We start from the raw sequence: 24,400 nt of genomic DNA, 5'->3' as shown, positions 1-24,400 counted from the left end.
AGGAAATTGAGAAGTACAATGGCTGGACCTACATGATTGTTCCCCCTCTCTCCCTTTGTGCTGGCTCAGACTAAAAGCTGACATAGTGTTATGTTAAAGGGGCCTGAACTAACCATTAGGATTTGTCTTCTTCCCCTTATTCTTCTTCTCCCTCTGAAGTACCTCCAATGAGTAATAACATGCAAATACAAAACATAAAGCCAAAGGAATGGATTTCTTTTTGGTTTGTTTAGGCTTTTGTCCTATTAATTCTGTGGGAGATGTTTTCTTTTCAAGGCTGCGCTCCATCACATAGTGTGTTTTATCTGGAGTGAATGCTGATGTCTGCATTGGTTGCTAAAGCATTGCTTTTAAAAAAGGCAATAATGTTAATGACAAAGCGCAAAGTCCCAAGGACAAGTAGACCCTGTCTCTGGGGTTCTGTAACTAGAAGTGGATTGCTTTAGCTCCAGCTTTTGTGGCTGACTGGCTTCCATCTCTGCTTTTTATCATAACATTATGGGGTTTTACAGCAATTAAATCACTGCTCATTCACTACTCATGAAGTTCTTTCAAACAAGGTTTTGCTCAATAAAGATCAAGTTTAGTTTCTGTTATTACAATGTTGAATACTGCCTCTTCACTAGGAATTATAATGGAAATTAATTCTGGTTATATTTGGAATTAATATAACATGGTTTTATTTGTTTTGTTTTGGGTTTTGATCTTCTTTTCTCACTCTTCAGCTGTGAGGTCTGCCTGGCTGCCCCCACCACCACCTGCGCTGCCTCCTCGACCTTCTGTATCTCAGGTATGGACAAGGGTTTAGCACTTCGCTGTGTATTATTCTCTTATTCATGTTACAGTTGCAGTGGTTAGTGCAAGTTGACTTGGACATGGCAGTTGTTCTTGCTTCCAAGATAATACAAATCTGCAGTTTGCTCTGCAGTTCCGCACATGGTCCTTCTTCATTGGTCTGTCTAGCTGGTGTGTTGCACTGTGAAATTACAGACTAATTAAATCTCCTTGTAGTGGAGCTGACATGCACCCACTAGGCAAAACTGTAAATTAAAGGCTAGTAAGGCTAGTCTGCTAATAAGTGTTTCATGCCAGAAAGGCATGGGCTTGATGCCCGCTATTTGCTTCTCAAGCTTCAAATGCTCAGAGGGCATCTGCTAAGGGAACCGCAGCGTGTAAAAGTATATTTCACCTGTAGGTTTAAAAATATAACACTGAAAGGAAGCAAAGCCGTGTCAGTTGTGTTACTAAGTTTCAAACCATTCGTTGGTGTGCTTTTGTTTTGCTTTTGGGATGAGGGGGGTTTTGTTTGTTTTTAGAGCATCACACAACCATGACACAGTGCAAATTGACTAAGCCATGTGTATCTGCATCCAGATACTTCTTCATGTTGTAGGAAATGATGGAAGATCAGCATCCTGTTCTTTTTATGTTGTCGGCTCCATTAAGTCTTAGGCAGTATGCTTCATATATTACTCCTTTACATGAAGCGTATAAATAGAAAACAAGTCCCCAGGGGAGCTAACAGCCCATTACATAAAAAAGACTTGGTGAGACACCTTCCTTGAGCCAGAAACAGTCATCACTTGAGTTTTGGATCTACTCTTAGTGTCTGTTGAACACTTTCTACTGCACAGTGCTTGTGATAGACATGATAAAAGGCTTGTTGCCACCCCCACTTCCACCAGCCACTTGTTGCTCTCTTCCTCTTCCTTTTTAGCATCTGAGTGCATCTGGTTTCTACCTTGAGGACTGTAGAGCATTCTGGTTTGAGCTTGCGTGCTTCCCCTGAGTCAGCAAGGCATTAGCCGTACAGCTACCACCAGATGCTCCTTAGTGTACCCATCACGTTCCTGCTTTGTCTAACGCTCCCCAGAGAGCAGTGTTTCCCTCTGGCTTCCCCTGATCCCATGGCACAGCTCCTTGCCTTGTGCCTGCAGCAGCTGTTGTTGCAGTCCACGCCAGCTCTCCTGTCACTGCTCGGACTTGCCACAGCACGCCAGCTCCATGCAGTGCAGGCCTCGCTGCCATTGGGAAAAGCAGTGAATATAACACATTCTGTTCTTAGGGAAAAATTCCATTGTTTTCAAGCAAGGTTCTGCTAATTTTTCGTTCTCTTGTTCTCTGATAGATTGGCGTTTCCTTAGCAGGGCAGTGAGGAGAGATGTTGCATGTCCTTACCACTTCACAAATACTGAACCAACTGCTCATCCTATACCAGGCCATGCAGAATATAGGACCTTTCTGAAATGATAAACACAAAAAGATTCACATGTGAAATTCTTGATCCACTCCTCTCCGATACAAAAGTCTGGTTTCTGAAAGAAAAAAGTGCTTCTGTATCTACTGAGTAATGAATATATAGCTGATACTTCGCTTACATGCATCATTTACATTTACTTGATTTATTTCTTACGATTTTAAAAAAATATTTAATTAAATATCTCAAAAAACTATTACTGTTCTAACATCTACCAAAAATGTACATAAAACTGGTTCTTGAGGACATAATGAATTTCACACTTGTCACATTGTTTATTTTATCTCCAAGCATGCCTTTCTGTGATAAAGGTAACAGACAGTAGAGAAGTATGTGTGATGGGGTTATAATTCGGCTGGGCTGACCCTTACGAATAGCATGTAAGCCATAGTAAGCATATGGATTACATTAGTCTGGTGGGGCCCTTGATTTAAAGAGCAAGAACAAGTTGGAGGGAGAGATCTGCTTTCAAAACTGAGTCAGGATCAAGAACGGAAGAAAAAACATGATGCTAAAATGACATTCAGCTTTTTCCTGTTTCAAGATTTACCAAACTCTCCTTAAATTTCTGTTAACTTATTTTTCAACAATGTTATTGAAAATCCTTTTTTATGGCCATAACATTTTGCTATATGTCTGCAGTTAAGCCCTGTGAATGACAAATGTAGCTTGGAAATGAAGCGAACCCTACATATTTCAGGTGGCTGTGCACCATATAACTATGCTTGTGGTATGATTATTTTGGCTCGGCTTTCAAAATCAGTTGATGGAGGAGGAGAGGAAAATAATTTCTTCTGAGGACTACACTTTTCTGTGGATGGCTGGGAAGCAGCCTGAACCAGTTGGCTCTTTAGAGTGAGATTAAAAGGCTCATGGGATGTAAAGGCCAAAGTGTGTAAAAGAGAGTTACCAAGGGGTGCGTGTTACATTTCAGTGGAGCAGAAGTCCTTCTGTGAGCTTAATCGAGAGCACTGTAGAAACGGCATCTTGACTTTGGTCCTGGGTTGCTGTTGGGTTTAGTAGCATTTGCTTCAGCCTTTAGGAAAACATTATTTTTCCTGTCAGAACCTCCAAGGTAATCAAGCTCGGTAAGTTACTGAAACACTGGTTATTCAGTGTGTGCCAAATGTCTCTAGTTATATCACAAATTTATTAAATTATGTGTGCATTTAACTCTGCCTCCGTAGTGCAGTCAGCTCGCTAACGAGGGAGAAGGTTTGTATCATTGGCTGAGCATAGCACAAGGTAAAACCTCGAGCTAATACTGCTGTAGCCTTGACTCCAGAGCTCAGTGGATGCACGGCTTACTATGGGAGGCTCAAGTCTTGGGGTGCTGAGAGGAGCTGGCTGGGTTTGGGGGAAATAGCAGCAGGGCTGGCTTCTCTGCTCTGGGTTGCTGCTGCCAGCCTGTGCTGTTCCACACCTCTGGTGGGTAGACAGCTTTACAGGTGCAGCTGCATCTCTTCTTGCCTTTACAATGTGTTTTAGAGTTAGTGGATTAACTCTGCATTTCTTTCTTCTTGATGGCCTCTAAAAGATGATGGTAGCTCAGTCTCCTTGGGATTTTTCTCCATTGCTAAAGTCAGTGTTGTATCAACTTTATCAGTCCACAAACTGTACCCAGGTTTTCCTGAGAGCTGTCACCAGACATTTTTGCAGTGTAGTGGTGCTTTCATCTGAAGGCCCTATGGTGACTGTAAATAAATTTAATACATGAAGATGGAAAAAAGGCAAGTTTACATAATGTGACTATACCATTATCTCTAGTTTATGGTCTTTTAACCCGAACTCCAGCCCATATCTTTCTACACTACAAGCAATTTGAATCAAGGTTTCTAGTAAGACATTGTGAAACACAGTGTGAAATGCTTTATTAGAATTGTCAGTTCAATGTTGCTTTCCTGTTAAAAAAAGAAAGTAATTCAAGTTTGCCTAAATTCTTTAAAGAAAGGAAAGATTATGTATGGAAACAGGCTTATAGAAGGACTAGGATGTTGTTTTGGATGATGTGTTATTTTGAAGTGTTTTCCTTTTACTGCTGTGTGTATATCCCTATGTGTAACTTCGCTGACACCTCCTGTAATCCCTAGTAGCACATCTCATGTTTAGCAAGTCTGCAATAGCTGCCTGGATTTAAGGATAACTTCATCTGTATCAGTTCCCCTATTTCTTCGGACCATAAATATTTAATATGCTACAAGCTATTGTACAGACTTAGGACACTCACTGACAACGCCTTACTTCTCTTGCTCACTTCCCATGACATGCTATAGTTACGGCTTTTCCACCCATTTATTTATTTTATTTTATTAAAAAAAAAAGAAATCTTAAGTTTTTAGGATTTTTTTTTTTCTGTCATCCCCATCATCATCCCCCCCACCCTGAGTGATGTTACATAGAAAGATAACCTGTAGCTTGTTGACCTACCTACTGTAGGGTTTTTTTCTGGGCTTGTAGAGGACTGGATTCAGTGCCTCAGGTAATTTTTCCTGATTCTGTGTTCCTAACTCAGCAGTAAACTTGACTGATTAAGGAGAAATGGCATAAAGGTGATGCCAGAACTTTTGTGTGGACCCAGGGCTGTAGGTAGAAAATTTGTGTACCTTGGAGGCAATAAGAATCATGACAGAAAGGCAGTAGTCGTGTAGTTGATTTGCAGTGACGCAGATTTCAGGCAGGAAATAACTTTGGGTGCTCATGAATAACAGTCCACTGGAACCAAATGTGTGTATGCACATCTCAAGTAAGCCTCTGTTGTTATTTTTTTAAATGGAAAACAAAATAAGACTTCATTACTGTTGGCTTTTAAGCTTATAGAAGTCATTTACCACAGCTGCTTACTGTGGGAGATTTAGTAACGTACTTATGTTAATAGGAATTACAGATGAACACTGAAGAGCAAATATAACTTCAGGATTTTATCCAACATCAGCTCACTATCTGCAACATTGCCCAATTAGATCAACATTCCTTTATTTCAATTCCTCTATTTCAGTACCTTCCTGTCCAGTAATGGAAGTGTATCTTCAATCCTGCCTGCCCTGCATAAGGGGATTTGAAAACTGTGGGACTGGAAGAAAACCCTGTATATCTTGGCTGAAAAAACTAATATTCCTAGTCTCTTTTCCCAGAGTCTAAATTTTAAGCCTGGTGGTTTTGTGAATTCACACTGGTTTGTGCTGGACTTTTTATTTCTGGAGGCCTTGGGACCTAGTTTTCCTGCTGGTTTCATGCTGGCAGTTTTGACAGGCAGTGAAAAAATTACGGGTGAAGGCAACATGTTCAGATGAACTGGAGCAGGTAGGCAGCTGTTAACATTATCAAATTGAAGTATCCTGGGTACAGTGCAGCTCTGAAGATTAAAACCCTGCTGTTATATGAGCTCAGAATTAGGCTGTCAGTTTAGCGGCCATCCTTACTGTTAGACGTTACTGGTGTGGTGAAATCATGGAAACAAAATGTGATGAGGGATGATGAGCGGCTCACCCTGCCTAGTCACAGACACCTGGTGGTGTTGGAAAGCAAAGGTATTATTCTTTTTAATATATCCAATGTTCCGTTCTCCAAATGTTACTTGATACTTCATAATTCCTTGAAGCTTTTTGACCGTTCACCATCCAGAATTGCAAATGAAAACTGGGACCCGGTTCAAGAAGTTGCCTCTTCTAACATGCCTCCAAGTTCTGCTGACTCCACAGAGAGCCTCAAGCCTGGAGTGCGCTCAGGCTGGGTCCATGACCGTCAGAGATGCGTGCCCACAGTCAGAGATGCGTGCCCACGCTGATCTGCGGAGGTGGGGAAGGGCTCCTGTCAGTCCCGCTGAGACCTCCTGGCCTCCTGAGTGGGATGGCCACGTGCAGGCTCCATGCTGGGAGCTGGTCGGGGCGTCCCCCAACTGCACACGTCTTTACCTAAAGCCGAGATACATCGAGGATGAGGTAGGGTTTGCTTATCTCTGTTACAAGGTTGTTGAGAGAAAATACTCGGCCAGTTCAGGCACTGCTTTACTCTCTAAAAATATGTGAGGAATTTCAAGTGCTGGCAGGACACCTGGAGTTTTACAGGAAGGAACTAACTCTTTTGTTACAGAAATAAAACTTTTTTTAAAAAAAGGTGAAGATTTTGCTTTTGGCAGCATATTATTTGTATATGTGATGGTATTCTTCCAGACAACCATTTTATATTAAACCAAAGGAATGCTTTTTTAGCTTGCATTTACAACCGCTGTGCAAGAAGAAGGTGGTTTTTTTGATCATCTCTACAGTTTTGGCTGCAAAATAACATATGTTGTTTAATCAGTGCAATAGGTACTGAAGAAGCATGTAACTGTAATAAAACTGAAAGTCCTCTGTAACATGAAAGATTTTGCCATCTGCTACTTTAATGTAATACAAATGGATTATCTTCCTCTCATGAAAATTATATATTAAATCTAAAATGGCCAGACAAAATAAATTGCGGTTTAAGAAGTGGTGGAAAGTAGCACAGTTAAAATTGAATTTGGGGAGTAGTTGATGGATGCCATAAAGTCCTTTCTAAAGAGGTTTCTGGGAGAGTGGAAGAAGGGCAAGTATCTTAATTAAAATATGTTGTAATAATTTTTTAATTTGGCTTCACATGTATCATAAAACCACCACCACCAACAACAACAAAAAAGAATCCAGTGCCTATATCTCTAGTGGTATGCGCATACCCATCTCTAGCTTACGTTAATCTGGTTTTGTGGAAGTGGAGTATTAAAACAGATTGTTAATGCTTCCATCTGGGTCCTATTCTTTCCTTGCAAATGGGCTGAACATTGCAGCAATTTGTTTGTATTTACAGCTTTTTTTTTCCTCAACCTTATCACCAGCCCTCAGATAGCTCAGGGAAAGAAAAAGCTTATCAAAACTTCAGGGCTGCGCAGCGCTGAGAAGGCAGGCAGCACACTAAGACCCTGGCAGCTTGTTGCATTTGCATCCCTTCGGGTTTTCTTTCTGTCTTGCCATTTTTAGTTTTTGTAACGAGCAATAAAAAGAATTGATGATTCAGTGTGGGATGCACAAGGCTCACAGAAACTGGAACTGAGACATCTTGACTGCTTAGAAATTACCATTAAGTGCAAAAATGTGAATGTTTAGAAAGGAGCAAAATACCTCTTTAATGAACTTATGTAGAGATGAGAGAAGATTGCAATGGGCACATACTGAGCATTAAGCACTTTTAGTATCCTACCTTTTCTTACAGATAAGCTGTTCTCAATAGTTTTTTGCAAAGCTAAGCAGTGACATGTAAAGGTAATGATTATGGGCATTCCAATGAATGCACAGAGATAATTCCATTTCTGTGAGTAGCGCCATTGACTCCAATAGGACTATTTCCATGTGTAAAGTTAGCATGGAGCATAAGTGTGGGTGAGATTGAACTGTGGGAAGGATTGAATATATACTTCACCTCTTGCAAAATGGCTCTAAGGTGACTGAAATATGAAAACTCCATGTAGACCTTCTTTTCTGGAAGATCAGTTATGGATTGTGTCAAAAAGTGGGTGTGAAATCTACATATACTCTAGTGTTGTGAAGTAAAAGAATTGGAAATGGAAGCGGAGAACCAGTTGTTAAGGTAGTGCGTTCTCTTACGCTTTGGAAAATCTTTCATCTGAGGCTTTTGAAGCACTTGGTGCTTAAGTGAGTGTTACATGTTCTTTTAGAAAGGTACTGTTAAGTATCATCACATGGAGCAGTGAGGAGATTATGAATGACTGGTCAAGGATCATGTGATGAAATAATAAGCATTTGTGATTCCTAATGCTCTCCTTAATGATGAGGAATTACCTGTCCTAATGCTCAATATTGGCCAGAGGCCACAGGCTGGTCTCTGGCTGTGGCTGTTGTACAGAAGCTTTGTTGGCCATTCTGTGTGGAAGAATGAGGAGGGTATGGCTATTCCTAGAAAATACGTGACTGTGCTGGGGAAGAAGGAGATACTGCCTGTTAACAACTGGGCTTTGGTTTTTGCAAAGAGGAGCTCTTCAGGAGATTTGGAATAGGACACTGTCCTGTTCTTTTCTGTGGTCACTTACACTTCGTAAAATGAAGGTACTCTTAGGCCTGGTCTGCAGCTCATTTGCACTGCTGGTAGTGCACATGAGCAGGATGCTCTTTGCCCGTCCGCTGTAACCCTGGATGTGGACCTGGTGGTGCCAGCACTTCCTATGTCAGCAGCTTGCTCCATTCTGTGCGTGTGAGTGAGACGCTTTTCATTGAAGAGTGCTTTACGCTACTATAACTGAATTTGCCTCTGGAAGACCGTATTGCATAATGTATAATCTTTCAGTTTTGTAAACCGGTGGTGAGGAATTTTAAACCCTAATACAATGGTGAGAAGTTTCTCAGATGTGACTAAATTTGAAGATGATGTGGTGATGGAGTGAGGCAGTTTATTGCTGTGTTTCCGAATCAGAAACGAGTTGCCCAAAGACTACTAAGTGTGGTATAAAAACAATGAAGAATTAAAGGGAACACACGTCAGCTGCTCCTTATGGATCACCTTTTCCTTACACTCTGCTGTGGGAGCTTGGAACTGGAGTATCCTTGAGCCAGGCCCACTCTGCCCATGACCAGAAGGCTGCAGAGGCTGGCTTTCACCCTATGTCCACATCAGTGAAGGGAAGGAAATCTGTGAAGAATCCATCTACCAAAAGAAAAAGCAAGTGTTAGTTACTTTTCCTTTAAAATCTATGTGGGGCCAGTGTGGGGAGACTCAGCTTGCAAATGTATTTGTACAGCCTCTCAGGCCTTGGCTAGAGGACTTTGTTGGGTTGGTTGAATTAGCAGAACCTTCTTTGCATGGATGCATGTTGCAGTTAACAAAAGATTTTTTTGCTTGGGTTAAATGCTGTCTGTCCCTGAACAAAACCCCCTGTAACAGCATACTGATTTTGTTTTAATGCTTGGGCACTTGTCACGAGCCTGTTGCTCTGAGGAATGGAGGTGTTTGGTAGAGGAGAACTTGCAGCTGTAATGGCAGATCATTATGGGTAGGCCTGGCTTCTGCATGAGCGGGAAAGGAGACTCCTCAAAGAGCCGCAGCTTTACCGTGCCCAACCCGGCTGTCTGCCCAGCCTGTGGGGCAGGCTCAGAGGGCAGGCTCTGGTTAATGCCAACACAATTTTTTGGTACTCTCCTTCAAGCAGAGCACTCAGAAATGGCCTGTCCCACATGCCACTAGGTGGCACTTTAAGGACATGGCAGTCACTTGGTTTTATTCCTTACACGTGAGCTGCATCACTCCAACTAGTTCTATTTATTTTTTTAAATTATTTTTCTTTTTTTTTTTTTTTTTGGCCAAATATAACTGTCCATTTATTTTTACCACCTGCCTGCTCCAGCCAGCCCCTGCCCCGCTGGCTGCTGAGCTTTGCCATCCTGGGGTCCTGGCAGCAGAGAGGGCTGGTCAGCCCGGTGGCCCAGACTCAGCCAGGGGTACCACAGCCCTGCAGCACAGCGGCTGTCACAGCTGTTAGGGTGACAGCCTCATCACAGTACCCGGCTAGGAAAAACTACCTTGCACCAGGAAGAGCTGTGATACCAAACTGTTGGAAATTCTGAAATCTTACCATTTTTGGCATCAGCACTCCAATTTATATTTGCTTCCACCAGAACACAAAGTTTACCCTTCTTTTCCCTTTTCGCTTCCCTTCAGTTTAAAACATTATTCTCCTGCAATGAGACCATTTAGAAAAAAAAAAGGGGGGTGGGATGGGTGTGTTTCTGCAAAAGTTTGGGGTTCCCCATTCCCCCCCCCCCATCCTTTATCATACTGTAATTTTGTGATTTCAGTTTTCCTGCTTATTTGGAGTTGGCGTTGTAGAGTACTTCTATGCTGTTTAAACACATTGATTCTTGAAAAGCTGGATTTTTATCTATGCATAAAGAATATGGGGTTGGTCTTTTTCATTCTGTGGAATAAGTTAATATATTGCTTTTTATGGAAGGTTTAGCATAGACTCCAACAAGAATGTGAGTACCAGAAGGTGCCCGCCTGGCGAGGTTAGGGGACTTTCTAATGCTCCCTGTCCAAGAAGGGTCATTAAGAGCTGGCTCTCCTACACCTCTGTCATCTCTGTGTTGTGCAGCAAAGCTGTACCATGAGGAGTTTATAGTATGTGTATTACGTGGCTCTCTGCAAAACTGTATTTACTGTTGCTGTCCCTAAATGAATGATTTGCCAAAGTGATGTGGTTTGGGCCCGAATTTATCATGCAGTTCTGTGGAGTATTTGAGCTTTGCTATCCCCAAATCATTCATTAAAGCCTCATGGACTTTGCCAGGCTACTGTTACCAGTGCTTTGAGCCTTCTTTGCTTTCAAATACATAAAAAGTGGTTGTAGAAATCAGGGAGGTTGTGGGCTATTCAGCTTGCTGATAAAGAAACGCTGTGTTGCATTAAATAGACTTTTAAACATCTTTGATTTTTGTAGACAGAAAACGAGATTGCTTTTTTCATTTCACTTTTCCATTTGTACCAGAAGTCTACAGTTACAGACAGAAGGAGGAATTCAACCCATGAAAAGCCTTCTAGAATTCAAATGTTAGTATCCAATAGTTATTAAAATCCAAGTATTTGAGATACTGTTATTCAAATATGGGAAAATTACAGGGTGGGTTGTTTTTGGTTTTAAACATGAGGTTACGCTGCAGATGTAGCATACTTGGAAGAGGGGAGGAGAGGGATCTTGTCAGCCAAACACCTTTTCCTCCTCTCCTTAAGGGTTTCATGTGCGTTTTAAAAAAAAAAAAATCCCACATCTTCCTCCTCTGTGCACGTGTACAAGACATTATGGTTGGAGAACAGGAGTAGCCTGACAGAACCACATTTCCCCTGCAAGTTTGTGTACAGCTCTTATTATGTCTGTTACAGAAGACATGGAAGTGCTATGAAAAAGTTCCTCCTTTTTATACCAGGTTCTGTGCTTTCTCTCATTTTTTTTTAACTTGTGGTTAAGCAGTGGGAAACTTGTGACTGCTACAGAGCTTGATGGGCCTGTGCAGAAACCTCGTGGCAATAGCAAATTAGGTTCCTCAGTGTGTGACAAGTCACTGTTGCTACTGTTGTGGCTAAAATCCTGGCTCCTTGAAAGTTTGAGGTTTTGCATTGAACTTGATTTTAAATGCAAGCTTTCACCTGTGTGGAAACAAGCCTTTTTTCAGGAGGGAGCAGGATGGGAGGTTGCCTGCCCTGCCTGGGGGCCATTGTCAGCATTGTTCTAGCTTGGCAGAAGTGGGAAAGAGGAGAAGAGGCCATCTGCCAGTGCCCTCAACCTCCTGCTCCTGCCAGCCTTCTCCGTCTTGGAGAATCAAGCCCATACCTTCCAGACAGAAAACAGCCGTGTTGTGTTTACACCATGTTTGCTGTCACGTGCCTGGGGACAGGCGGTTCCAAGTCCTGCCGCCCTTCCCTTGCTGATGTGCCATGCCCTGTCCTGGTGAAGCAAATTGAAAGATGCAGAAAGATTTCAGGAGAGGCAAAGCAACGGATTAGCCCTCTGTTTTAATTTGCTGCTTGGTCGGATATACTGGGTGGTGGGTGTTTTGGTTTGTTGAAGGGCAGACCTGTGTGGTGAGTGTTCAGCTCAGTTTCTGTTTGAAACATGAGACAGGAAGAGGGAAGACTTACTTGGCTTCTTTTATGACTTGTGTTTTCAGTAACTTTAGTGGAATTTGTGGTATAATTCAGATTTTCTCACTCCAACCTTACAAACTTCAAAGGCAGAGGCTTACTCCAATGAATTTTAATTGGCTTCAGGAGATAATAAGGTGATAGGGCGCATCAGAGATCTTTCTAGCTTTTATCCACCACCCCCCTTAGCCTTCCTCTGAGTATTTAGGCCAAAAGGGTAACTCTAGAAGAAATTCTGGGTACTATGTCATTTGCATTCAGAGACATGGTTCCTAACTCTTCACAGGAAAACTTTTCTCTTGTTTTCCTAGCACAATAAAATGCAAGAAAACTGTTTCATTAAAAATCTGGAAAAGACACATGTCATCCATTTAGCTGTCACTCTAGATGTCCATTTCCCCTACCGTTGAATTGTTAAAGTAACTTTTCTTTTGTGTATAACATTTCCTTTCATTGATTTTATTGTATGTGACTGGTAGTCGTTTTCTGGGTGTAGCAATGTCTGATTTGTTGTTGCAGACAGAGCAGCCATCTGAGGTTGAATTGCATCCTCAGATGAGTAGACCCCCATCACAGGCAGAAGAGAACAGTTCAGCAAAAAAGGTGAGACCTGCACACATTTGTACCATTGTGATTTGCCTTCATCAACAAATGCGGTTGTGTTAAGTTTTAAAGCAATTAAACAGGGGGTTAGGGTTACGTTTTTACATGTTTACCTTCTCTGGAGGTCAAGACGCTAGAGAGAACTGGGATTGCGTGTGACATCAGCTCAGATAAATCATTAAGAAAGGTCTTAGTATATACACATTGATGCATGTGCTTTGAGAGAGGCAGCTTGCCATTTGTTTCAAATCAATAGGGGCTTGTGGAGCCTTAGGGAAGACAAAAAAGAGCTTGATTGTACTCGACCCCTGTCTCATTGTAATTCTTCCAAATGGTGACGCACTTCTTGCTTCCAGTTACTGAGGATTCGGGTTTGATGTAAACACACCTGTTTGCTAGAGGTCGGGATCTGCCACTAAAGGTACATAGGCTGGGAAAGATCTGCTCAAGATTGTGCAGTTTCTAGTATTTTTTTTTGTATGAACATACCATTTGTATAAAGTAAGCACTAAAATTGCAGTGGCGCTTGTCAAAGGGCCTTGCTTAGGGATGGAGTGGCCTTAGTAGTGGCTGTGAGCATTTCCCCACTCCTGATCATGCTCCCACTGCCTCCTTCCACCAGCCCCAGCCAGAACAGGTTTTGACAGGGGGGAAATGCAGATCCTTACCGCTCCAGTCCCTCCTGCAGCCAGGGAGCATCTGCAAGACCTTTGCTCAGCCCAGCCAAGAACTGTTGGCAGGTGCTGTATGTAGTATATACCTTGCCCAGGGAGCATCATCACACTTCTTACCCTAACAGGGAGCGCAAACAGATGTCTGGTGTCATTTGCTATATGTGATAGGTCTTTCTGAACAGTGTCCTTGCTCCGCTTGTGCTCATGACGTGCTGCATCTAGCCTGGCCCTGCTTCTTCCTCGCTCTGCTTTGCAGCCCTGCTGGGGAGATGAAATCCTTGTGGTCCACCTACTTCATGTTCACCCTTGTCCCACCTGGATCCCCAAAACGCATAGAAGCACCAGGCTATGGGGTGTGGAAGGCCAGGTGGTTGGTGCAGTGCTGACCCACCTTCCAAAGCCTGCTGCAACAGCAGCCAGCCAGAGAGCCCCTGCAGAGGGCTCTGCTTTTAGGTATTGGATCGTTTTTTCCAATATTGCATTTGAAATGGAAGAGGATTTCATAGGATTTTGGCACTTCGAGGTGCCAAGACTAGGATAGTGCATTTGTCATCCCACCAGTTTATAGTTGTACAAGGCACATGCCAGTTCCTCACTTGACCTACGTTGTGTGTTTGCAAAGAGCTGCACATAAGCGTAGGATTTCAGAGCATGGTATGATCTGAGAGCTGTGCAGCACTGGTGTGCTGATATCCTGATCAAAAGATCTCATAATATGTTTAGATTATTCTTTTTTTCAGTAACGGCAGAACTGCTTTTTAGTGTTGAAACCTCTTGTTTCCTTATTATTTAAATTCCTCTAATAATTGTAATCCCTCTAATACTAAGCATTGGTGGTCTTAGTTGGTTTCATTCTGTGTCACTCATAATAGTCTCTTCTGCTGAGTTGCGCAGCTTACTACAGTGCTGGGTTTTTTGTTACGATTGCTGGGTCATTGAATGCTTCCTTATTTGTTTGGTGGTGGGTTTTTTTCTTATTTTATTAACATTTGGCCAAAATACAATCGGGAAGATAGTCTGGCCCAGTAAAACGGGCACTGTGCAAGTGATAATAAAATTTGGTCTCTGGTCTTGACTGTGACACTAAATGTATGACCTTTATCAATTCACTTCATCTTTTTGAGTTTTAACTTTCTCATTCATGAATAAGAGAGATCTAATAATAAAATACACTGAAAAGGATATATTTATATTTCAGATTTAAAACAGCTATAAGGCATTAAAACTACTTCTCATTGCAAAAGAAGGGGTGTCTTAATTTAAAATAATGAAAACACTTCTTGCCACTGAAGTCATAAAAATCCAAGACATTCTTTTACCTACAAAACAGATTATTTCTTTCATGCAGCTTATCAAGAGAATTAACTGGCCTCCTACATTTCCAACATGTTCATTTTGCATGGATAGGTTTATACGTTTGTCTTTTTAACCTGTTTTCAGTGTTGGTTCATGTAAGGGAGGAGGGGAGAAGGGAGAGAGACTCTATGCCAGATGGGCGAGGGAGTAAGTTGGCATGCAAGTGATTGGTTATTGATTCTTACCAACTGAGCATAATTAAAAACAAATCTTGTTTTGGTTTTAATGCTTTTGGGTCAACCAGGGGCTAGTATATGTATTTATACCCCTCCGTCTGCACTCCCCCACCCCCCACAAATGCACACAGAGCTGTACAATCCAGTTCTGAGGAGCTTTTCATCCCGATGAAGGCAAACCACCAATATAATAATTTCATTCATTAAGGGGTTGCAGGAGTTATTGTTCCTTTTGTCAGAGTCAGAAACCTGAGAAGCTATTACCAAATCTGAATTCTGTACCTCTTTAAATTATGAAATCTTAGGCCAGCTGTCAGCAATTTCTATGTCACAAGTACTCCCCAGCCTAATGATGGGATGCATATGGCCTGACTTAATGTTGCTGTACTTCCCCCTTGCAGGAGGTTGTTCTCGCTCAGCCACCCTCCAAACCTGCTCGCAGGAAGCTCCGGACAGAGGCGCAGGGGCTGGAGACTCCCGAGCTTTCTCCCACTATAAATGTGACTTCTTCCCTGCCAGCAGTCAAGCCTCACCTCCCAGTCCAAAAGTAAAAACCTGTACCAAGCATACCAGGCTGCACCGTGAGATCTGGTGTGGCAGGGTTTGCTCTTTGTGTGACTTTGTGCTCAATAGTTCTGGTTTTGAGAATGCTTCACAAGATACAGGTCTCTGAAATCTACATCTGTCTTTTCAAATGCAGACTTAAGTCTGTAGTGACTGTGTAAGTTGGAAATACTTGATTGATAGCCTCTTCAAAGGTGTTCTGCCTCTGTGTCTGGTAGACATGTCTGAAGAGCGGGCCTAGCTGTTCAGCCAGCATCTGTAACACAACTCCTTTTAGATCCATGGGTGCATGCTTTTGCCTTGCACATATCTTCTGGAATTTTGCTCATTCATGTGGACAGATATGACCAGATAAAAATGTAGGAAATAGAGTCACAAGATGCTTGATGTTGCATCATCACAAGGCAGGTTGGAAATGATCTTGCCACTGGTATGATCTGAGCCATAGACCACTTGTGATAATCCAGTAACTGCCAAACCCAGGCTGTGGTGTTTGCTGTCAGAAATACAGCTGTTGAAACTGACAGCAGCAAAGACTTGTAGAGATTTCACTATGTATTTATTTAGTGGCAGCGGAGAAGGGACTGTACAAATTGTAAGCAAAGGCACTTGGAGCCCTGTTGGGTCTATACATCTCCCTCCACTGAAACAGTGTGCCAACATTATAGCCCGCCTTCGCCCAAAGCCTTGCAAGGATGTCTGATTCAGTCTGAAACAAAACCAAGTTGCCCAAATCAGTTGAGCAGTTCTTGGCAAACTGTTTATCAGTGGATTGAATCTGTGCTGCATAATTGGAGATTAGAATAAGTAGTGAGACTCCTAGGATGCTCTTAAAGTGCTATTTTTGTGCTTTGGGAGTACATATTCCATAGAGGTTCAAAGAAAGATAACAGCATTTGTTAGCATCTCAACTTAATACTGCCTTGTCTATATCTTTTCTAAAATGTTTACATGACCACAGAGGTATATCACCCTGCTTTTTAGTTTTTCCTATCGTTTGTTGCTTTATAGCCTATGGAGAGTACTTAGAAGCAAAATTGTGAAGCAGAAAACTGACAGTTCACTGGAAGATAACAGCATAAAGACCTGTCTGTGCTGCAAAACAGATTCTGTTGCAAAGATCAGTGCCATCAGCCCTGTAGAGAGAAGAGCTAATGGGGACTATGTACCACTGTGGACCTTCTTTAAATAGGGCATCTGGTTTAGATCAAATTTGTCATTAAAGAGCTCTTGATGCTTCACGTAAGACTTTAAAATAAGCTATTTGGAAAAAGGCTCGCGTATTCGGCCAGTATTTTCTGTATTTTATTTCCTTTTTCCTGTTGTTACCTGTTTCGCAGAATAGATTGGTCCTTATGTACAGAACTGTCTCTTTTTGTCACTGTTTGCCTAACTAATTTCCTCCAGATTAGCTACCATGGGCTATAGAGTAATAATAATAATAGGAGATAAATCTTTTATGTAAACAGCAAGAGAGATGAGGAAAGTCCATAAGGCATCTACCTCTTCCTGTTTGTGACATCAGATGGTTTTGGTGGAAATGACTGCTTTGAATGACAGAAAGATTACTTTTTGAAGTAAAGACACATCAGAATCAGCAGTGGCCCAAAAAATCTGAGATGGTATTTTCATGCAGATGTCCTTTCTCTCCACATAGAATGCTTTTTGTATTTTCTGTTAACCACTCCTGAATCTTTAAAACTCATTTACAAGTGTCTGAAAACAGCTAATGCAAAGATGCTGCAATAAGCACAGCTATGCAGGGATTATTCTTAAGCTGAATCAGAGTGCAGTGATTTTTAAATAATTGAGACAGCCTAAAATGTTTCTGTCATTTAGGTTAACAAGTCTGGCTGTTCTACTTTCAAATAGTCTACCCGATTCAGCCATCTCATTTCAGTGTTAGCTTTTTTTTTTTTTTCTTAACTGTAGTTTGTACCTTGTCTTTGAAGTGTAGTCCAGTGTGTACAGAGTACAGACGTGCAAAATGGATGGCTGATCTTCTGGCATCAGCCACTGTTGGGGCTCTTAATTGAAATGTTTTGTATTTTATCTGTCTGGCAGACAGTCTTCCAAGCAGAAAAGGGCTATTCAGACCGCTATACGAAAAAACAAAGAAGCCAATGCTGTGCTCGCCAGGTTGAACAGTGAGCTCCAGCAGCAGCTGAAGGTAAGGAGTGCATTGAAAATTAGTGACAAAGCTCCCTTCAATCGGTTATGTGTCACCGCCAGCAGAGAGTCTTGTTCATCCTCTCAGATGAGACCTACTGCATTAATTCCTGCTTTCTGGAAGGGAATAACTGTACTGTACATGTGGGTAGGATGAGGCTTTCTGGGAAAAGTGCTAACGAGTGGGCCTATGGCTCCACTGGCAGTTAGTCTAAACGGTGAACTTTGTCTTTCTGAAAAGTTTGGTAATACGGTGTCACCTAGTGCAGGAGAGCAACTCAAGCGTAACTTGTCTTCTGATCAGTTGTGCTACGTAACAGTCTCCTGGAGTCAGGCGTTTGGTATGCATGGACTGGCTAAACCATGCTTTGCACGAACATCTAACACTGATTCTTTATGTCTGCTGACTTGTCTTTTAACATGTTCTCAAGGAGCTGTTTTCTTACAAATACCAGTTCTCATTTTTCTGTTGTCTTAGTCCAAAGGTAGTACAGACTTCAGTTTTTCATCTGCTACAGCTTTTTTCTTCCTTGTATATTATGAATGCAGTTGTGTGGAAGGGGAGGTGAACCCCCAGTTGCACTTTTTCTCTAGTCAAGGTGAAAGTTTGATGGATGTTCAGTTTTGCTTGATGCAATTCTTAACTGCTTTTCAAGAGTCCCATGAGGGGGATGCAGGGTAGATGCTCTGCACTGGAATCATCAAAATGGAGGACAGCAGTTGAGATAAGCATGGAGATGGAAGCTTTTCATGACAGCACATTGCCATCATTCCTTAGCTCAGGTCTTACTTGCTTCCATGCGCGACCTTCAGCATGCTTAAACTCCCTGACCTTCACAAAGCAGGCCAGTACTGTTACCTGTATTTTACAGCAGGGTGAGAGAAGCACGGAAGGACAGGGATTTGCCTAAGTTCACACAGGAGCAGAAAACTGAACTTGTCCTTCAAGTCATATGCTGCCTAGAAGCTTTCTGATGGGAGCAGAGCTTTGCTGGTTTTATGGAGACCAGAAGACTTGAGGGGTACCCCTCAGGCACAGCTTTCACCGAGGCACAGGGAGTGTTCAAGTGCACTCCCGTGGCAGGGGGCTGAGCCTGCCTTCTAAATGGGGTACCAAAGCCTGGAGGAGTCGCAGGGCAGCCTGGCTCCCACACTGGCCAGGGAGCCCTTTGACGGGAGGTCAGCGAGACGGGGGCAGCCTCGAGACCAGGAAGGACTTTTCCAGAATCAGTGATCCCCAAAGCCCTCACAGTTAGCTTCCATCTGAGACTGGTAATCTTCCTGCCACAGCTGCCGAAGAGGTAGATTGCAAAGCCTGTGTCATCTTAGAAAGGCTAAGTGTTGTTCATTCCCAAAAGGAAAGAGGTTGGTTGTGTCAACCAAAATTTCTCAATAAGCAGTTTTGAGGGAAACGTGATTTCAAAATAACCTGATTTACTTTGGTAAAAATGGCTCCATTGCATCCCAGGCTGTTCCACTGGCCAGGGGATGACTCCTCTCCATGATCACCGAAGCAAGTGCTTGAGCCTCTATATTGCCTTGCTGTAAGGAGACAGTGGACAGCTGTGTGGGGTGGTCGTAGGGCATCGGTGGGATGTTTTGAGACCTCAAGGAGAGTTATTTAAACAGCAGAGCCCCGAGCCTCCAGTCGGTGCCAGTGGTCTGCCTGGCTGCTCTCCACCAGAGCAGGGTGGTGCATATGAGCATCCCAAAAGCTACAGCACATCTCTCCCTCCTGCAGGAGGTTCACAAGGAACGAATTGCCTTGGAAACACAGCTGGAGCAGCTACGTCCAGTCACCGTCTTGTGACTTCCCGCACCGCCGTGCAGCAGTGAGAGCGGAGCGCGGGTCCTGACAGCCATGCAAGGAGAGGAGCGCGGTGCAGCTGAGCAGGGGTTTGGCTGCGGTGGTGGGAAGGACCGGCTTGTTGGGTCTCCCTTCACCCTGCTGCACGCATTTGCCTTTTTGCAGGTGAAGGAGGTACAGAAAACAAATAGCTGACTGCTGGATATTTCTGCATGGGAGGATGCTTTGCCGCCTTTCCTCCCTCTTCCCAGGCTGATGTGTAAATGCAGTCTACCACTGAAATGAATAACCTGAGAGTGTTTTATTTATGTAAAGAATTCCTGATTTATATGTGTTCTGGCAGCACCTCCTGCCCCAATCATTAGGAGGTACAGAATTCCTGAATTCTTACTTAAATATAAACCTCATCTTCTGAGATGGCCTTCTGGATGTTACTGATTCCTGTAGGATTATATCACGGTGGAGTACCTGTGGGTTTAATGTATTACAGGAATAAAGCTCATTAGACATACAGAGTCTATCCGCAATCGCATGCCAGATAATTATTTTCTTAGTACTGTTTATTATGCAATCATGGATATATTTTAATCTTACAGAACTTGTATTTTATAAGTTCAAATAATAAGAAAGAACAGTAAAAAAATACTAAAATCTAATTATTTTGGAAATTACAAAAAAAGAAAATGGTTTTTGAGCTATACCTTTCATATCACCAGTGTTTGATCACTTGCTTGCAACTGCCAGTGTCTCTGCATACTTTTACTGTGTTTGAGATCACTGGTTTACAGCTTTTTTCCTTTAAACAACAGCGTATTTCTAACAAGAGGTTAAAAATGCTTTCAGGGCATTTTTATAAGAGCTGTTCTGTGTACATTTATATTAGTCTGCTTTGTTGTCTTAATAGCTGCTGATTTGTTGTAAGAAGGTGTACAAGAACTGTACTTCCAAAAGAAGAAAGATAGCAAAAGTGCTATATATGAGGTTATAAAACGTGTGATGGAAATAATTGCCTTCAACAGGCTTTCATTAAGGTTCCTTTGCACCTCACTGGAGACTGCTGCTGATAGGATAAAGCTGCTAATGCTCATCCATCTATTTTCTAAATGAAGAAACAAAGATTAGTTTTTAACCTGGGTCTGATCCAAGGCCAACTGGATCCTATAGGGATTTTTCTGTGGAAGCAGTGGTCGTTGGCTTCGGTCTCAGTTCTCACAATGGAAGCTTGCTAACTAATGTTGCTCTTTTTTCTTGGGCTAGTCTTCTTAGATTGGGCAACTTCAGACATAACGATGCCAGCCCTGCTCCCACCATGGATATGGTGTGTGCCTCACTGCAAGGGAGGGTCACCTGCCTGTTATCCATCTTAACCATGACGCTGCACGTGTTCATATCCTGTTGTTCACTGACCTAATTTGACTGTACGCGTTTGCCTTGCAGAAGTGGTGAAACAGTTTTTTTACTGTTGTTGGTGTGATGCTTTCTCCCTGTAGCTAGAGGGTGGCCCTGGGGCTGGGAGGAAGGAGAAGCAGATTTGAAGCAGCTGGGTAGCCTCCCTTCTGGGTGTATTATGGAGTGGCTGCAGTGAGATATCTGAGAATACCAGATCAGCCAAAAGTTTTGTTGAGAGATAAGGCAGACATCAATAGGAATGTTCAAAGTGATGAGGAAACGGGCCGCTTTTTCTGAAAGAGATACGGGTGTGGGACATGGATCCAGAAGTCTGAAGGTGACAATAAGTATTTGCAGAACTGTTACTACAAATCTGTTTTTGTAATGCATTGGGTTTGATTCAACTAAATCACTGTCACCAAGTAACAACCGTTTCTCTGGATTTGAGACTTCTTTTGTGTGACTGTTGCATAGTTGGGGTCAGGCGGTCATTCCAGGTCAGTGACAAAATGCAGCAACTGCAGACTTTTCTGGGAAGCTGCAAAAGAGCTGCTGCCTTCTTGCTAGTAGTGGAACTGTTCAGAAGTTACAATCATTTATTTCATATGTTCATAACACTTGAGTAATTCCTGAGATTTTAATGAGGTTAAGTGCTTGCTCTGTTTGCTTTTTAGTTCTTACATTGTCATTTGGTTAATAAGCCCCTACTATTCAATAGGAAATAATCATATGGCACATTTGCTTTTTATTTTATAGTGATTTTCCAAGGACAGTTTTTCAATGATGACAGAGGGGCATGCACATTTGCATTTTGAAGGCAGTGGAGAATTTTTTCATGTTTTATAGGAGCTTCCTTTAGAATAATCCCCCATTTGTTATTCATGGAACAGATGCTGTTCAAAAGAAGAGTGGAAAAGTCTGCTTTATGTCTTTTTCAAATGTCTCCCTTCTAACGTACAGGGAGGGGGTTTCATTCACTGGCAATTAGGATACTTGGTTAGCCAACAATGAAATACTTACTCAGTTGTTACTCTACCACTGGACTTAATAAATTAAAAATTTTAACCATCCCTGCATTTTCAGGGTTGCAATCAAATGCCCCACTGGGCTTCAAATGTCCCACTTCAAGGCCTGCACTGTGAGTTGATTTATATTCTGTTTGGTGAAATGTCAGCTATGATGATACACTACTGCACATAGAGAGTAAAGCGAAATATTCAAGGAGAAATGTTGGTGTGTTATACATATGATGCAGGAAGTTACTCTTCTGTATGTCTCAGTACTTAAGCATTCATGATAGCCCATGCAAAATGAAAAAATGTGTCTGATTTTGGGAGTCTGTGAGCATTTTCAGAGGGAGAGGAGAGGAGAGGGCATCGTGAAGCTATAGGCAGTGCTTCTGGCAATTGCTCCATGCAGCTATGCACATGAGTACTATCAACAGAACCTGGCTGGACAGAATTCACATCTAAATGCAGTATCACAAACTTTGTCAAAAAATAATTCTTCCTTTGGAAAAATGTGGGTACAGCAAAGTCGTCATTTCTTGCAGAAACCTTTACTTTCTGAAGCTTTGGATGGGAGATGCTCCTAGACCCAAGGCACACCAGCTGGTCAGAAGGGGAGAGCTCACAGGCAGTTTGCTCAGTGTTCAGGGCACTTTCTTGAGTGACAGGAGAGCAATCAACTTTAAGCCCCTGACATGCCTGACTGAGAACAGCAACTAGGATCTGCTTATCCCAGCTTACAGCCTGACCGAGGAGCTAGAGCAGCTTCCCATGCATGAGGTCTCGCTCTCCTCAGTGCATGGTTTCTTGTAGGTATTTATGCAGAGCAGAACATCCCCAGCAAGACAGGGTAACTGGGAACAGGAGCTGGAGCACAGCTTCCTTGCATGTGAGAGGATGCGCTGACCGTGAGCCTGATGCCCGTTGCTCAGTCTTCAATTTCCTGCAGCTATTCTGGTTTGGACAATTAAATACTTTTGTCTGCGGGCCAAGACTAGGCAGAGCAGATGAGAATCTTCCTCTGTGTCTGTGTGAGTGTGCACTCATGTGTCTTCCTTTTGATCATGCATTTCTGTATGGATCTGTTAATGTTCATATCACCTGATACCTTTGTTTGAAATACATGTTTCAGTACATGGTAATTCAGTGGTCGAAAAGAAGAATTCCCAGCTAAGTGTAGTGACTGGTTGCCTTTATAGATCAAGCCATTTTTATGTGAGCCTTTAAATATAAATAATGACCTGGTAATTATGCAAGGCAAACAGCTTCCATTCATTTCAGAGGCATTCCTCTAAACAAACTCTCTGGGAACAAACATTAATTCTTAATAATCAATGTCCTTCTTCTGGTTATTAATGTTATACTAGTATGCAGTGGAAACATTAGCACCTCTTTCCAGACAGTTCTCAGCTCTCTCTTCCAGACAGTTTTGGTGATGTAGCAAAAATGTCAGCGATGAGTAGATTCAGCCTTGTTATTGGTAAGTTGGTGAATATCCTTTTTAACTCAAAATACTATCTCCAAACTATTTTTACGTGCATGGCAGTAGTTTTGCTGGTGGATACAGAATTCCGAGATCAGGGAGAGGAACTTGTTTAGCTATCATTCACAGTCCCAGCTTGACACTGCCAGGGCTAACCAGCGTGGGGTGGTGACAGCTTGCATGGTAAAATGACCCCAAAGGCATGGTTGGGACATGGGAACCCTTCATGGTGAGCATTTAGGATGAGCATGACAAGAAAATTGCCTTTTGGTGGTGTATAAGCTGCTTTCTGCCAGCTGAGCTTCTAGATCAGGAGAAGGAGAGCTGGTAGAAGTTGCTAGCCAGGGAATGAGGGGTGTCTGCTCTCCAGCACCATCCCTTCAGCACACACGGTCCTTGACAAGAAAATACATGGGCTCATGAAGCCACATATTTTATTGACTAAAGAGTAAAAGTATTTTTTCAGGAAAAAAACCCCAGATCCTAAGTGGTATAGTATGTTTGAGAAGAGACGATGTATTTTGAAGCTTTTTTCAGTTATCTTCATGGTAATGTGCTGTGAACATATGCATTATGTTTTACTCTGTTAATGTTTCTTTGATATAAAAAAAATTGTATTGCAAGCATTATCATTGTTAATCTAAAAAAAAGTACCCTGAGGCTATTATATATTTGAATTTTAACTTTAAAAAGTAGATAGCCAGATTTAAGCAATTTGTTTTCACAGCTGCAGACTGTCCACGTGGTAAGCTGCAAAATGTATAGTGTTCTATACTATGCCCATCTAATTTTGGAAAATGTATGTGATATGGAGCTGGGTGCTGCATTAAAATAAAAGCGTCCAATAACTTCAAATTGCCTTGCTTTTGTGGTTTATTTAGGATGTCGATTGTGCAGATCTGCCAGGAGAGCAGAAACTGTGACTCGCTGTGGAAAAAAAACAGCGTTGAAATGGCTGACCTTCTGCCATGGAAGATGAAATCACTTAGGTTGGAGTTGTGTGTACGAGAGAGAGACAGAGACATGTAAAGTGAAATCATATTTCCTCAGGCTTCACTTAAGTCAGAACTTCATTTTTACTTTGTCAGGCCTCACTTTGACAGAATTCGGACTTAGCTCTGTGGTTAAGGCCGAGGAAGCTCACCCTTTTCTACCCTGGATGGCACCGCCATGAAGGGAGCGCCCTTTCCAGCCTCCAGCAGACCCTTGGTCGGAGGGTGCCCAGGCAGGAGCAGCAGGAGGACTCCAGCTGTTG

General features: G+C 42.4%; 1 protein-coding gene across 5 annotated transcripts in view; it reads left to right on the top strand.

Annotated features, from left to right (window-relative positions):
* The window catches only part of REPS2 (RALBP1 associated Eps domain containing 2), a 103,595-nt gene extending 79,595 nt beyond the window's left edge, over positions 1-24,000 (top strand). For 2 of the 5 annotated variants that reach the window (XM_037377283.1, XM_037377280.1), the window contains 5 exons: positions 726-790; positions 12,437-12,520; positions 15,128-15,273; positions 17,355-17,460; positions 19,201-24,000. In XM_037377283.1, coding sequence (XP_037233180.1) covers positions 726-790; positions 12,437-12,520; positions 15,128-15,273; positions 17,355-17,460; positions 19,201-19,269 — 470 coding nt within the window. In that variant the 3' untranslated portion in view covers positions 19,270-24,000. Of the gene's footprint in view, positions 1-725; positions 791-2,128; positions 2,680-12,436; positions 12,521-15,127; positions 15,274-17,354; positions 17,461-19,200 lie in introns of those variants that run through there. The other 3 variants (XM_037377281.1, XM_037377282.1, XM_037377284.1) reach the window with 3 other exon arrangements.
* Positions 24,001-24,400: the final 400 nt, after the last annotated feature.

This window comes from Falco rusticolus, chromosome 2 (assembly GCF_015220075.1).
Source record: "Falco rusticolus isolate bFalRus1 chromosome 2, bFalRus1.pri, whole genome shotgun sequence".
Classification (NCBI taxonomy): domain Eukaryota; kingdom Metazoa; phylum Chordata; class Aves; order Falconiformes; family Falconidae; genus Falco; species Falco rusticolus.
The sequence above is the reverse complement of the archived record's forward strand: the minus strand, read 5'-3'. Positions and strand labels throughout refer to the sequence as shown.